Here is a 16,686-nt window from a genome sequence, read left to right as displayed (position 1 = left end):
CAGTGTGGAAGCCCAACTGACTGGTCGCCTTGATAGCCTTACAGGCGCTTTTCCAGTGTGGTTAGAAACAGATTAAAAAAAATAAAATAAAACACACATTAGAGGTGATCAAAGCATGTTGTGGAAGAGATGCTCTGACTCCTGCAGGAAAATCTCTTCAGGGACTTCAGGGATGCCAGTGTGAGAATACATATAAAACCACGAATGCAGGAGATAAAAGGCGATGAGATTCTTTAGCGGCCGATGCACAGTGATAATAACCATAGAGATGTTTACAGTGTAGTTATTTAGTGCAGCACAGAGAGCAGGAAAGTCCCCGGCATGGAAAGCAGGATAGGGAGGGGAGGCTGGCAGAGCCTCTTGGAGCTGAATATAAGCAGGCATTCCTCACGGAGGTGTTTCGACTCTGCAGCACGGTGTGGTCCATCCTCACTGCATCTGTTAGTGTCTTCGAACTGTCTCAGTCAGCAGCGTGCTCATCCAGAAGACATAAAACCCAATTAAAAACAAAAAAATTACCGTCGGTAGCTGCCAAGGTTATTTTTCTCATCAACACCCTGCGTTTTATACCTCAGTTTAGTTCAATCTGAGCCTTTATTTGTTATATGGGGGACCCTGCATCAGCCGGTCCATATGTTTGACTGAATGATCACCTTTGAACTTTACAAAATCACGGTGCCTATTAAAAGACCGGTGCTGCAGTTTCAGATGAGCCACAAATCTGCTGCTCACACCATGACCTTCAACTAGTGTGTGTACAGATGCTAGACTGACTCTAATGCCAACGCAGGGTCGAGCATGCGGGAATCTGAAACCCCCTGCAGTGTAAGATCTATACCCGTGAATTAGACTCACTTGCAAAAGTGGGGCTGCAAATATCAGAAGGACTGAGGTCGGCCCCGCTCCACTGATGCTCGGGGCCTTTTGGAAGAGAAAAACTGACTTCTTCACAAGTCTTTTTTTTTTATTACCCATATTGACTGTGGCCATTAATGAACAAATCAGCTAGTTGTTTGGGCTTTGTCTTTTCTTTCTTTTTTTTGCCACTCCACACTGTTTTTTTCCTATTCTACATCTTCCTCTCTCTCCACCCCTGTCAATTACATTCCTGCCATTCCTCCCTGTCAGTCTCACTCAGCCTCGTTCGTTAGCCGCTGTTGATGGATCCTTGCTGAGGCATGAATGGTCCATGCAGCCATAACTGCATCGAACTGCCCACTGCCACACTCAACTCGTTACTGTTGGATTAGTGGTGCAAAACAAAGAGAATATAAACCCGTACGCATGGTTATACAGGTCCCCAAACTAAGCTGGTACTGCTGTCTTATGTAACTTTTGCATTTTCGTGCTTATGCCGTTTGTTAAATATAAGTTGATGAACCGATGCTCTCCACCCGAATGTACCCGTTTAATCTTTTGATGTGATGCAGCAGCATTCCTGCTTCTATGAATGGGAAACCTGAGAGCCGTGGTGAGCAGTCGTACTGGGGGCTTGAAGGGGCTAACTTATGACTTCCCATTAGTCCATTTGGTCTCCATGATCCTCTGTTATCGCCAAACACGCACTGGAGAGAGTCTATCCCCACGACTAATTGAGGGTCGTCTCGTCCCCTTGACTCTGATGCATGGTGCGGATGCCAAAAGTGCACCTTTGCGCACACACGCACACACACACGCCAGCAGCACACGTGCACATACACAAAGCTATGGTTCTTTGTGCAACACAAATACAGTAGACTCATGTTTTGCATCCAGAAAATGTGACCACGGGGGGCACCTAACTATGCAATTGCTGCGTCGAATTGACCAGTGAAGCTTTTCAGCCGGCGACGGAAAAACGGAGGAAATCAAATGCCGTCATTGTTCAATAGAAGATTGGTTCAGGGTGCGGCGACCTTCTCTGGAGCTTCTGAAAAGCGCTTAAATATTTGAGCGAGTGCTGTCATTTCTCACTCGATTGTTAAACACAGAGGGCCCCTCTGTCCTCCGCTCAGGCTTGTCATCAGCTTGCGACAGTGAGCATTTGTGGGTTTGTGTGTGTGTGTGTACGTGAGCCAATATGTGAGAGGGTGTGATGTGCTCAACACGGCTTCCCATGTTTGAGCCTCTGTGTGTGTGTGTATTGAATGCTTACATGAAAGTTTCCTAAGCCTGGACGCATGTATGCTGATACGATGAGACATAAGCGTGTGTAATATTGTATGTGCACAATATTTTTTATCAGTGTTGTCGCCTTTGTAGTGCGTGATGGATGCCTGTCTCTGTGTGACTGTGGTGAGATGTTACCGTTGCTGGTTTGAATGTGTTGTGAGAGAAAGTCCACTATAGCGTGATACGAATGCATAACCCGGTGGGAAAATCCCTACCTCCACCTGCTCCCCCCTCCTGTTCCTCCTCTTCCTTCTCCTCCTCCTCCTTTTCCTTTCTCTTTAGAAACGAGGCGCGTTGCACACTCATGTTTCCAGAGCCACAACCTGAGCACACAACAAATCATGTTGTCTACAGGCCTCAAATGAACACAGATGGGGAGGTGGGAAAACAAACTGGCAAATATCTATTTACAGTAGTTGTGTTTTCCACAGGAAGTGTTTGGCCCAGATGTTACACTAACAGTTTAGATATTAGATCCCACATTTTTACATTTTACTTTATTTTTTTTTTTTTACTTTTTCTTAATAATAAGAAACAATGGCATGAGAATAAACTTTAACACTGATACGTAGAAAAACTTCACTGCGCTGATTATCTTAAATCTATTGTTACTGCATAAAGCCAGTGGCCTCGGCTAAACATGTGAATTTGAAACGCAGTGTAAATATAGATTCATAGCTCACACTGTTTCCTCCATTGACTGTTAGAAAAACAATGGCATCCTATTATTCACTGGGCCATATTTGCACTGGAAGAACAGACTTTGCGAACTGGAGGAACATTCTTCGTGGTTCATCACAGTACAGCAGTGTTTGAGAAAATGTGAATCTCTCATTCAGAAATAATATGGCAAACGGGAAACGGCTTTTTCTTTTCCTTTATGTTCTTCACCTTTGACGTGCTCCATGATAAAAACCCTCACGCTCTTTTCCAACTGTCACTTTATATTATGTGTAAGGTTATCTGGCCGATGCACTGTTTTTGTGTCTGCGTCGGCCGACTTTGAACATGCAGAGTCACCACGGGCCATTGTTCACAAATGTCCCCTAAACACGAGTGACCGTCAAAGGTCAGGAGTCTGAGAATAACCTCCTGCGATATTTAAAAACACCTTTTGTTTCCTGATAGCCTCCAGCAGTGATGCTGAGGTAATAAGAGGAGTCAGTTGGCATGGCAATTATCCCTGTGATCTCCCCAGCAACAGTAGCTCTATAAAGGCCGGTTATGCAATGAGATGTATTGAGGGTATGTTAACTTTGCTTTAAGTGTACTTTGTTTTACATAAACTCCAAGTTGACAATGAAGGTGACCTAAGATTTCTAGCTTTAAAGCCAAAAGACACATAAATGCATGAGATGCAAAGGACACACAATGGAGACGGCTCCTCTTTTTCCTGATGAGCCATTTTCTTCCCCAAATGTAAAGCTGCTTGTGTCATAATGCATACAGAGGTGTACTGAACACACTGGGAAGTAATTACAGACTCAAACTTTTTTCTTATTTCAAGGAGAAGAAAAGAAGCCATCTATTTTCAATGGTACAGTGTCGGCTTATTTGGTGTTTTCCTCCAAAGCACTTTACAACACATACTGACGTTGGGATGTAAGTTGCTCACCTGACCCACTGGGAGCAACTTGGGGTTCAGCGTCTTCGCTGGGAATCAAACCGCTGGCCCTGCGATCTGTGGGTGACCGCCTTTCCGACTAAGCTACAGTTGATAGGGTTTGAGAAGAAACCAGCTGAATTCCAGAAGAAACATATCAGAAACAAATCGGACAAATACGAGGCCCCTAAACGTGAATCACAACTTTATCTCTGAGCAGTCAAAAAGTGGGACTCGTTTCTTCTCTTTTTATTTCTATTATCTGTTGTTGCACCGCTTTTGTCAAAGAGGTAACACTGTCTTTCTTCATTTGCATTGCCTGTCATGTTTCTTGTTAAGCTCTCAGGTTCCACCAGATCAGTGTTTAACCAATGTACAGGAAATGATCTGATGGCTTTCAATGCTGTGGAGCTTAACGTCTTCCTGACTTGAAAGGCACGTGACTAAGTTGATAAAAGTTGTTAAGTAAATGGACACTTCCATCTCAACTGCAGTTATATTCCACCACAGCTCAGAAACACTGACTCCACGTTGATATTTTTACCCTCTGCTGTTTTGTAGTGTGCGCTGTGAAGTTTCGCACCAGATCTTGAAGCAATAAATGATGCAGAGGAAACGTTGCTCAGAGCCGCTGCTGTGACGCGCTTGTTTGTGGACCGATGTCTTCACGCGCTCTTCAGCCAGGGGGCGCGAGAGACGTCCTCGTGAGCTGCCCCAGCAGCGGACTAGAAATCTGCTCTTCCCCTCACCACCACCACCACCACCACCACCACCACCGCTGCGTAATCAGGCAGGTCCAGGACTGAAGCGCACAGAGCCACACAGCGCTCTGCTCATTGATAAGACTCCTTGGAAGCAGAAGACCTGCAAACTACCGTCTCCGACTTGCGACGTTATTTCAGGCCACTCATCCCGTGAGCAGAACTTTTGGGACACATCACGGTTAAAGATAAGAGTCGTTTGAATTCTGGGAAATTAAGAAGAGGATTTTAAGCCGTAATAGTTTAAAGGAATTAGAAGATCTTTGGAATAATTTAAACGTTACTTACATTTTGAGTCTCTTGGATGGTTTTGTCTTGTGAATGTTGGACCTGCATGGTTTGGAAATGTCCTTAAATCTTTTGTTGATTACATTTATTGCCGTCTGCTTGCGCCGATAGTCCGAAAACGCACACTCACTAAGAGAGCAAGCTGAAGCTTTATTCCCACTGTGGAGGTTTTTCTTAAGGTGGGTTCCGTCGACGGTCGCCTTCTTTTTCTTCTTCTTCTTCTTCTTTGGATATTTCCACCGCTGAGACAACGGTGGGCACTGGCCGGTTACGCGCGCACAGTTGCGCAGGGCGAGCCGCTGTCCCCCCGCGCGCAGTCCTGATCAGAGAGGGACTCTCGCGCCTCCATAAATGCCCGGTCCGTCGAAGAGGCTCGAGGCTGGGCAGCAAGATGAGCTCGTGGGTACAGCTGCTGCTCGTGGTGCTGGCGGCGTGTCTGCGGTTTGGCGCAGCCGAGGTGAGTGTGCGTCAATCACAGTTCGACAAACTTTGTAACGGCTAGGTGTTAAAAATAACTCCCAACATTGCTATTGCGATTAATGTTACATTTAACACATTAATGTCGCACACGGTTTTCATGAGCAACGTTATCTTGATGTCGAACACAGCAGAGCAACACGATAACCTCATCTAGAAGCATTTAAAGAACTTTAGAGTCAGTGCACCTGCTTCAGTTTAGTCTCCTAACAGAGACCCGCTTTTCCCTGATGAAGCCCGAGTGTTGGGATCCATAGAGAAAATAACAGTTATTCCTCCCAATTTAGTGGCTTTATGAATGGATGCCCAGGGGCAGAGACACGCAGGGGTCACGCTATGTGGGTGATGAGCCAGGAAACAGAGGCTGCCACGACAGGCTCATTTACAGCTGGACGCTGCACGTGGTTAACTTGGTGCAGTCATGGATGTCGCGTCTTTCGACGTGAATGATTTATGATGCATACACGCAATGTCAATCCTTTGTCTTGTTGATTGTGTCCATAAATGCAGGACTCCTTTACAGGCTTTTACATGGACATGGACCGAGTGTTTCCGGTGGAGAAGCTCACCACTTCTGCTCAGTTGCCCCTGTTTTTGTTGCAATACAAACTAAATCAATTAACTTAAAACGTGCAAAGAATGCACTGAGAGTGACATGTGGAGACAGGATTGGTAAGACAAAGTCCGTCTGCCTGCTGAGGTCAACCAGGAAGTCAAAACTTAACTAAAGGTCTCGTCTAGGTCAAGTGAGGCTTAACGATAACCAATGTTGTCGTGCTCATTGACCTTTTCTGCTTATGACTGTAGATATGAAGTCTATGGAAGCAGGTTCATATGTCAGATTTGATGTTCCTCTATTCAGATTTGGTTTGTCACCCTGACCCTGGCAATTTATCATCACAATGAACTGCCGCTGTCAGTCACTTGTAACACTAAATGGAGTTTAAACACACACAGATAACAAGGCAGTCACGTGTAATGGACAATGAAACAAGTCAAGAAAGAGGGCACGCCCCGTTGCCTTTCTTTGCCCGCTCAATGAGGTTATTGTTTTTTAGTAACTTGGCAAAACAGTAATACATAAACCAATCAATGAATAAATACACAAACGTTCAGCAGGAAATGTAAGATACTATAAAACACATCTTCACTGTAAAGCTTCTGAACCACAAGGTGTAACCGAAATCTAATATGTACTTAGAATCCAAACCAAAATAAAGGACGTCCCAATAAAAGTATTCATATTTGGTTTCTTTAAAACCTCATTAAATGAGTTGAGTGAGCTCTCAGAAGTTCATACATTCAACTTATTATTTCAGGTCAGACCAAATCACCTTTGTAAGTTGTGAAGCCCTCTGAAAAGGTTAAATGAGCTTCGAGTTAACAAAACGTAAATATTTTAGCTAAAATAATTATAGAGGTTTCGTGGATCCTACTAAATTCATGTATGACATTTTGGACAACTTTAAATTCCTGTCATCAACTCGTCTTTTCAGTTTTTTGGCTCCACATGAAAAAGAAAACTCAAATGTGACACAGCAGGCGTTTTAGACGGGTTATGTTAGAAAAAAAAAGGCTTTGGGCTCTACGAGCAGGAATTCCCCGTGTCTAATTTTAAAGCCATAGTATGGCAGCTGTGAAATGATGGAATCTGTGGGTTCAGTCACGTCACTTCAAAAGGCCGTTATCATACCAGAATAGCTTTAAAACAGATCTACGTCCAAAGAGTGAGCGATAATTTAAAACCCTGCTTCGTAGACCACCAAAGAGGAAGCCGGACATTTATTTTTACCCAACACAAACTCATTACGCACGTAGTCGCATCAAGCACCTCGGGCGTAAATTATGACAGGAGAATTAATTAAAGCCACATTTATCCACAGATTCCATTACTGCACACATGTCACCACACTATCAGTGAATGCACGTGAAAGCTAACACGTGTGCCGTGGCTGCCGCGCAAGCACATGTAATTATGCACAATTAGATGTTCCCTCTCGTCTCCTGCCCCCCGCAGCCGCCGTCCGTACCTGGCTTTCCTCAGGCCTTCAGGGGACAGGATTTCCCTTCAGGTGATAAGTGCTGGACCGTGTCACAATGGGCAGCAATGGAGAACATGTAAAAAGTGTTTTTCAACCACAAATTCTAAAAAGACGGAGGTTAAGCCACATTGTTACACCTGTGAACAGCGTAGGGAGCAGCCGTGTTACACAGAGCTTCTGAAGTCTTGTGTGTGTGTGTTTGCGATAGATTAACAGTGGGCCTGATCCAGCAGCTGCTGTCTCTGCTTCTTTAGCAGCGGCCCATTATTTGAAACAGACCGGTTGTTCCAGATGCAGCTGGATTGTAACAGACTTTATTCTAACTCCTGGAAAGAGAATGAAAATTTGCATTAGACTCATTGACTTAGCTAAAAACCACGGGGATGCCCACAGACCTTCTGTAAGACTTATTTTAAAACTTTGTGAGAAGAGCTGAAATGATTTAATGCGAAGAGCATTGAGGTCCTTAAAGCCTGCTGTTTTATGGCATCACCATGTTTCTGATATTTTATACTCTAGATGATTAAAACCATAATGTGCAGTATTAGCTAGTGTTAGCTTACGGCTCACAACCAGCCATAAAGACCCTAGACCAGACCATAGAGGGATGGTCTGATAAAGCTTGGCTTCGATCTTTATGCTTCATCACGCACTACGCAGCGCTTTAGGTAGCTCCTGATGAAATGACAACAAATGAGAAGCTATTAAACTTAGTAATCAAGCAGAAAGTATTGCTTTTCACTGATTGGTCAGAAGAGTGAGGCTCACTCAAAAACGTTTAGATGGTAACATCGGCGCACTCCTGCCAGTTATGTGAGTCTGGGTCACGGGATGTTCCAACTCCACATTAAAATAGGTAATGAGCACATGACTTATTTAAATTTATGTATTTTTTATTTAGAATTAAAAAAAAAATCTGCATACGTTAGCTTTAATTACAGAACATATGTTTTTAGTGTTATGATATTTTTTATGAAGAAGATTATCAATGTGTGTTTACATTTTCTGTCTCTGCAGTGTGTGAATCTATTGTTTATCCGAGCTGAAATGTTTATTTAATATTTCCTGCTAAGACACAAATCATCATGACAGCAGGCACCACAGCGAACAAAGCGTCCTATAATTAACATCAGACACAATTAGTCGAGCAGGCAGGTTTGCCTCACTGGCAAAAGGGAGGAAATCGTCCTGATGACTCCTCAGGGGCATCTCTGTAAAATAAATGGAAGTGTAATACAGCAGAAATTCCCTGCTGGATGACTTGTTGCCATGAAAAGCCGAGCAACAATAGAGGAGCGTAAGTGGCATCCAGTGTGGGCAGGGTGAGAACATACATTCATGTTTAGGTGCCTGTTTTCTTTGGCTGAAATCTTCGCTCTCTGCCAAGATTCATCATATTCTCCAGAGGTTGAATCATACACACCGTCTAAAAATCATCTGTACTTCAAACAAAGGCACACATGCAATCATATTTTCTGATATGACGTTATTTGAGTTTTGATCCTTTGCGCACGGGCCTCTCTCGTTCCATCTCACCGATTGGTGGCGAAGCAAACGAAGCACATCCAGCGCATTTAAGCCAACGTGAGGAAGTGTCCCGACCCACGTCAGATCCTTGTCCATTTTAATGCGTCTTTTATTCATCCATTATCCCCCCTTTTTTTCAGATGCGCCTCCCTTCTCTGTATCACTCCTTCCCCCACTTCCTGACTCCTTCCTGGCTCCTTTGACCCCTAAATGTTAGCAGATGAGAAGACACAACGCCAATAGTCATTCACCCTGCTCTTAGTGACCATTGTGTGTCTGCTCTACTTAATACTCCTGCCCCCCCCCCCCCACCACAGCCCCTCTCCCTCAGTTCTCTTGCGTATTAATGACCAGGGGGCTAAACCCACAGTCAGTCCATAGAAAGACAATGTGGAGCTGTTGCTTGGTTTCGGTGAGGGTGTATTGAAATATTTTTGACAAATTGCACATTGTTATAGGATCAGGTTTGCGTTACTTTATCCTTTTGTGTTTTATCTTGAACCACAAATTCAAAAATACACAAAAATACAATTTAAATACACAAAAAGCACAATAACATATCACTGTGTTATTGCGCTCACACCTGAAAAATAAGCTTCCCATTCAATCATATTTCAGTGTTATTGCAGTGTTTATAACTCTCCTGCATTACATACTTAGATACTAAGGATGTCCTGTTCGTTATTCTATAAGACTAGGATCAAATTTCCTGTCATAGATTTAGATTTTGGTTAGAATTTGCGCCTTTGGAATTTGTTTGAAAAACTCTGTGATGTCATTAAGATGCCTCACAGTAATGTGATGTGTGTCCTTGGTCTTTTAAACCTGTATGTACTTGCATGTTTCAGGAGGACCCTCTGCCTGCAGCTCTGGTGGAGCTGGTTAGAAACAGCCCCATCTCCTCCATAGAAGACCTTCAGCTGCTGTTGCTCACTGACTCCGTAGGTAAAGATCAGAGCGTGTTCATTTTGCACTGAAAGCACATTCAATATGGGAAGTGTTAAACCATAACACAGTTCACCTTCATACTTTTGCCCAATTTATGAATTTATAAATTTTAACTTTACCTTTAAATGCAACATTGTGGTCGTGCAGAAAATCCCTTTCCTGTTATTGCACGCAGTGTTTTTAACTGTATGAATTACGGCCCCAGTTTAAAGTTGGAGCATATTGCTGTATTGGTTGCTCTTGAGAGCCTTTCAAATAAAAGTGCAAATTTCTGTGCCATCATGCAAAACATTTTCTCACATCTATAAAGAGCTAAGTGATCAGAAGATGAAGTTGTTTTCTCTCAGATGCCGTTTTTGTCCGTTCTAGTTTCTGACACACTTTAAATGCAGAAAACGTTTTTAGTGCACTAGACAATACAAAATAAAATGGATGTATCCAATGCAATGATGACCCGAAAGCGGTGACTCTTCTGCCCTAATTGTGACTAGTAAACATTGCCGCTAACAAAACCAACTTCAACAAACAAAGCAGGAGATGTACATGACCTTAGAAAAACACACCCACACATGCAAATGCACAAAGAATTCAAATTATAATAACTTGGTGTAGGCCTCTGTTTCTTAATCTCTACATGTGTGTGCTCGCATGACACTAACTACCCCCACACCCTCTTTGTTTCTGGCTCTTTCTCGACTTCATTTCTACACATGCAGAGGGCGCTAACAGCCCTTAGAGGAAAATACAAACTACACGCAAGAAGCAGTTCATAAATCCATTGCCCTGTTTGCACAGGTTCAATGTTCTATTGGTTTGTTGTTTTGTCTCAGATGAGCAAGAAGAGACTTCTGCAGCTAATGGAGGTCACAGACTACCAAGGAGCCTAAGTGAGTGAGCTAGACCCCCTTCTTCCTCTTTGTTTGAGTTGTGTGCTCTTTACCGGCCCACTTCCTTGCTGTGCACAAATGTAAAATTACTGAATAAGGGAAACATAACTGCCGTTATTCTTATGTGGTCTGCCAGGATAAATATGCGCCCGTTCCCGCTGGTAAATAGATTAATAGAGGGTTGTAGTTCTGGCCCGCAGGATCCCTGATTGTCCTCATGAAGGAATGTAAAAGTCCTCCATCCTCATTAGTGTAGGAATGGAGCTGTGTTGATTAATGTGACAAATATGGTTTTAATGACACGGAAAAATCCTTCCCATTAACCTTTTTCCTCACTATCTTGATAAAGCAGATGTCTGAATTTGGCTACTATCAGTCTACAACAGCCTGGGTGACTTTGCTGGATTCCCTCTTACATGAAAGATGCTAATAGTCCTACAATAATCCTGTGTCCTAACTATGTCCACTATATTGTAGCATGTTAATAAGCTGCATGGGTCATAGTCTTTAATGTCCAAAACAGGAAAATGGATTAAGCATTTTAATTGTTATCTTTTACTTTACGGCTTAACAAACATGTACACAATGAAAACAGTAAACTGCATGCTGACACCAGCCCTTCCAGTCACACTCATCCTCAGTCGTAACTCATTCCTCAGATGCTCAGCCGGCGCAGCAGGCTCTGTGCAAAGTTCGTACAGAGGTGGTTGAGGTGACCAGGGCAATGCTGGACCGCAGCAACGCTAACTTTTTGTTATGGCCGCCGTGCGTAGAGGTCCAGCGCTGCTCCGGCTGCTGCAACACCAAGAGCCTGCAGTGTGTTCCTGTTGTCACCCACACCAGATATTTGCAGGTAAATAAACTTCAGAGACATGAAAAAAAAGGAGCTTATGGCTTTGTTTTTGTTTCTAACTCCAACTCTTTATTACTCCCCTCCAGGTAATGAAGATTGAATATATAAATAAAAGAGTCACTTATGCCAAAGCAGTGGTGTCAGTGGTGGATCATGTGGAGTGCCGGTGTCAGCTCGCCCCAATTCCCAAGAAAAAGTCATCTCGCAGACAGCACAGCCACCAGCATCGAAACCAGACACTCAGCCAAGGACACGGACAGGGACAGGTACAGTTCAAATGCTGTTGACCACACTGAGTGCACTCCTAACACTTACAAAACCACTGTTTTGTCAGTTTGACATTGAGACTGCTGCATTTTATGTTTTGTAATAATTTTAAAATCCTGCTCTAACTTAGTGTATCGTGTAGGATCAGCGTCTCTTTCCTTTGGGACTGAAGCATCAGATGTATTTAAATGTACGAAGTGAAAAATTCTACTCAATTTAGTTGAAAAAAATTTTGTTGAATGTTACCCTCAAAGGTGAAGGTGCACTCCAAGGATGAACTCCATCAGTGGGATGAGCTCAAGCACAACCAGAGGACCCAACTGGAGGATCTTCTGGATCAACACTGGAACCCTAGAGGAGACACCTTCACTGACGGTGGAGAAGGGTACAGTCTACCTAAGGAGGACCCATCTCTACCTGGAGAGGCTGTTCTCTTTGCTCCACACTGGGCTCATAACTCCACCAAGCTCCACGGGACGGAACAGCGAATTGAGCTCCCAGAGAACGTGGAAAGACACGATGGTAGGATTTCAGAGGGCAACAAGACTGTTTTCTCAGAAGACAAATTGGTAGAAGGTGGCGATGGGTTGCCGCTCAACAGCACTGAGGAAAAACTTAACGCAGGAAGCAGGGGCAGTGATGAAGGCACACAGACACACAGCCCGTCAGGGCTAGAAGACAAATCAAAAAGTTCGATAAGCCATACAAGTGGTAGCTCTCAGGGTGTTACTCAGAATCCTCAAGACAAATTCAGTCCTGCAGAGGAAACTATTAATGAGAGTACTAGGAGCAGGGTCCGACCCACCAAAGAGCCAAATCCAGAGCCTCGACAGCTGGCCAGGCAAAGAAACAATGAGACTCCAGAGGAAAAGAGTACATTAGAGATTGAGGAGGCAAAACTTGAGGAGGAGAGAAAAGAGCTTCTTCTTATTCACAAGATGTTGGACCAAGAAAAGGAGTTAGTGAGACAGCAGCAGATGAAGCGAGAAGAGGAAGAAAGGAAGAAAGAGAGGGATGAGGACGGTCAACGTCACCTCCACGGAACACACCATCATCATCAGCACACAACAACACACAAACCAGGTACTTAGCACTTTGGGTCAATGTTTTGGATCAGTACTTTCATGTTAAGGCATGTTTTTGCAGAAACAGAAGAGTAAAGTAATAGGTATTTGGTAATTGTCTGTCTAAAAAATATTTTTTAAAATGCAGTTTATTCTAATATGTGAAACACTTTTTTGTACAGAGACAACACCTACCACTACCACACGAAAGCCCTCAGCTCCAACAGGCCCCAAACTGCCAGCTCGTCCAAACCCAACAAAGAGAAGAACGAGGAAGTATCGCAAGCGCATCAGCAAGGCAGCTATGAGAGCCATGCTAATGTAGGCGTGAAATAAACCCAGGTGAGCTCGTAGAACATTTAGGCAACGCAGTCAAATTGAATAAATAAATTATGAAGCATAAGCAGTTGAGGCACTTGAGCAGGATATTCAGTGGTTATGACTTCTTATTAGCTGCAAACTGTGGTTCGGCTCAGTACCTTCTACCTCCCAGTAGGGTCAGTTCCCTAAGGTTATGGTATATAGACTGTCTGTCTTCAGTCGCCCCGTCTTCTGTCACATTTGCTGCTTATCAGATGAAGCCATTGAAGATTGAAGACGGTTACCTACTGAACCATCGTTATGCGCTGATAACAAAGGCTAACGGCCCATTATATGGTGTGATAGAGGTCAAATTTTAGAACAAGTCAATGAAAAACTGTGTATAAACTATTTGTTGTGTTTCTCCCCTCAGGGACACAAGGTAAAATCCAGAGGTGCAGCAGAGCGACTCCCTTCATATTAAGTATTTATTCACCTGTTCATAACCTGCTCGTCCTGTGAGATCTCCTCAGTAACACTACTAATGACTGTCTGGTGAAACTGTAACTACGTCTGGATGGAGTAAAAAGAGGATGGACTAGAAAGAAAAGGCGGACCTGGCTTTTTTCAAAATAGATAAGACGACAACAAGTGGCACCTGAAGACACACACTGTGTGCAAGCACAACACACCTGGTGCACTGAAACTGCATCGCTGAAGAACTGTGGAAAAGAGTGCAATTTCCAAACTCGGTTTGATATCAACAGAGAGAAACTGCATTTATATCACGGCAGAGCCAAGTCTGTTTGTGGTCTAATTGATAAAGTTTGATCCTAAAAGACTGTCACACTTTACCACGGACAGACCGGACAGATGTAAGTCTTGTGTTTCGTGAAAAAAAAAAAAATGTTGTTATTGTAACGAGATAATATTAGAGACAATCCTCAGTAAATTGCAATAACAACTAATGAGTGACTAAAATAACACTATTTCCTTGAATGATACCATTAACATATTTAAGGTGCAGTTATGGGGACTTAAAGCTGTGTAGGAATCCTGCACCAAGGCCTGATATCATGTAGTAGCTCATTTAAACAGCGTTGGTCTAAACATATTTAATTGTATTGAACTTATCACAAACACTGGAATTACACAGATGTTATGAGGAGACACAAATGTAGAATTAGTGTGATTTCTGGTGCAAAATCTCATCAACAGGTGTGAAAAAGGTGCTGTCTGAACACAAGGTGATAGCTCAGCTGTGACTTGACTGTGTGCTATTTATTCATCCTTCTCATTACCGTGCTTTGACTCTCCATACAAATACTGAAAAGAGAAGTTGTCGTTGACACATACGTACAACGGAATTCTGTCACGATGAGAAGAGCGATGGATCAGACATGTCTTACAACCTCCCAGCCTCATGCCGTGTCCAAAAAGATGCGTGCATGTGTTTGTTTTGTAAACCTGAGTGTGTGTTGTAGTGCAAGTGTATGGGGTGTGTGCTCAGGCCTACACTTCTATCATCCATCTCGATTTTCTTCCTTGTATTGTTTTGTTAAGAACAACGACATTCTTTTTAGAGCCTGGGAGGATGGGGAAGAAAGAATCACGGATTTACAACATATTTTCTTTAACAAAACTGCATTTGTTTAATTGACTAATTAAGCTGGTTCCGACATTTACAGCAAATGCCAAAAAAGGATTTAAACCAAACCCAGTAATGAGTCACTTAAAGGGACAGTGAAAAGCCAAACTTTGAAAATGTTTTTATGTTTGTGTCTTTTATCGTCATTAGAAACAACACATAGAAATAGTCCATAATCTGCCAAAAAACTTAAGTTATTGAAAAACTTGGCTTGTATGTTCTTTCTATCGACTGACAACTGTTACTGATTTTGTCTGTTTTATTATTAGACATGATAAAAAAAAAAGGGATGTTTGATAACAACCGAATTGCAACCTAATGCTATTTTCATATGGATACAAGAAGCTAATGTGCTCAGATCTGCTTTGTTTGGTGTTTTCATTCGTCTTTGTAGTTTGCAATAAGCCATTTAAACTGGGCTGACTAGTGTTTCTCAACAGATGATGGGCAACGGTGCAAAACTGATTTTAACCAAGACCAAGGCTGCGTTCTCATTGGTCTGAATGGCAGGAGCTTGTAACCCAGCTGGGACTGTCATCATGGGAAGCTCAGTCAAAACAAAGCTGTTGTGCACAAAAAAACGTTGGATCTCGTTCACATTTTCCGTGTGACTTCATTCTTAGTGGGATTACTTTGTAATGTGAATGTACAGCTGCACCACGAACACTTACCACAGTTGTAAAATCCTGTCTTTTACTATTACGACCCGTTGTGCGGACTGTTTGGCGTCCGACAAGCCTTAAACACATACACTGAGCCGCCACAACATTAAAGCCACCTGGTGGTTTTAATGTTGTGGCGGCTCAGCACTAGCACCAGCACTCCAGTCTCATACGCACAACGTTGCGATGAGATGCATGAACTGACACATGTGTAACACATTTAATGGCCATGTAACTAAAAGCCAAACACGTCAACGTCGTGCCAGTGCGGCAGGAAAAGTCAGGGATTCACCACAGTTATTTGGATTAAGATTCTATCCGCCAAATGGGCCAAATGCCATGGCAACATGTGCATTTCAGTCTGAACTAAAGCGGTGGACTGACCAACAACAGACCCTATCTATAAACAAACCTTGGCTACTGCTGCAAGACCTGTACAGTTGTGGAGTCGTGTCCCACATGATGACTCACATGAGATTTCAAGACTTTAATATTGTTTTGCCAGGTATCTGTTTAACCTCGGTGCAGAAAAGCATCTTATAATCAGGACACAATAGCCTGACTTTTTTCTGACTCCACAAACTCCCTGACTTTCTTACTCTCTTATGAGCGAGTCGATCTATTTACTAAGTTTACTTTGCTCGTTGTGTCTTACACATTTCCAGCACCGCAGAGACGTCATGTTGACTTCTTAAAATGTGCTGCCTCGTACTGTGTGTTCGTCCCAGTGATGCACGGCGAGGCTGGCTCTCTCTGAAAATGGAGACAGAAAAGAAAACGCGGAGATGGATGTGCTGTGGGTGAACTCTGGCGCACACTCTCCTTGTGGTTTGTTTTTCACATTTACCCACTTCACTCTTGGCTGCAAAAACTCCCCAACTCAGCAGCCAGCTGTGTAGCTGTGTCTGCTAATCGTGGAGTCAAGAAGTCAACTTCTTCCCTAAACAGAGTCATATGAACAATGGCTTCTAGAGTTCGTCTTCAGACTAAACTTCAGATTATGGTCTTATGAAGAGGCTCAAGCTTCACTTATCTGCTTTAGACACTCATTCCCCTCAAAATCACTGTATTCATGCTTTACTTCCTGCTGCTCTGTTGTCAGTCTCACACACACATACTACTTCTAAACAGCAGGCCGTCTCCACATTCAGCATCGAGGTGGGATGCCTGTTTTTCCGCGGGTGTCCGAGCGGCTCCCCACCCCCTGC

The 16,686-nt window shown here is 43.2% G+C and overlaps 1 protein-coding gene across 4 annotated transcripts; it reads left to right on the top strand.

Moving 5' to 3' along the window:
- Positions 1–4,510: 4,510 nt before the first annotated feature.
- Positions 4,511–15,175, top strand: pdgfbb (platelet-derived growth factor beta polypeptide b). 4 transcript variants are annotated; one of them, XM_067475859.1, is made up of 8 exons: positions 4,512–5,260; positions 9,698–9,794; positions 10,628–10,684; positions 11,344–11,537; positions 11,624–11,803; positions 12,059–12,887; positions 13,051–13,210; positions 13,602–15,175. In XM_067475859.1, the coding sequence occupies exons 1-7, from the start codon at positions 5,195–5,197 to the stop codon at positions 13,191–13,193; spliced, it is 1,566 nt and encodes a 521-aa protein (XP_067331960.1). In that variant the 5' UTR covers positions 4,512–5,194; the 3' UTR covers positions 13,194–13,210; positions 13,602–15,175. The 4 variants fall into 4 exon arrangements, with proteins under 4 accessions (XP_067331961.1, XP_067331960.1, XP_067331962.1 ...); XM_067475861.1 differs by lacking the exon at positions 4,512–5,260 and adding an exon at positions 8,160–8,178; XM_067475860.1 differs by lacking the exon at positions 10,628–10,684 and having other exon boundaries at positions 4,511–5,260.
- The last annotated feature ends 1,511 nt before the right edge of the window (positions 15,176–16,686 follow it).

Source organism: Channa argus, chromosome 15, assembly GCF_033026475.1.
Source record: "Channa argus isolate prfri chromosome 15, Channa argus male v1.0, whole genome shotgun sequence".
Classification (NCBI taxonomy): Eukaryota; Metazoa; Chordata; class Actinopteri; order Anabantiformes; family Channidae; genus Channa; species Channa argus.
This window is presented reverse-complemented; position numbering and strand designations above follow the sequence as displayed.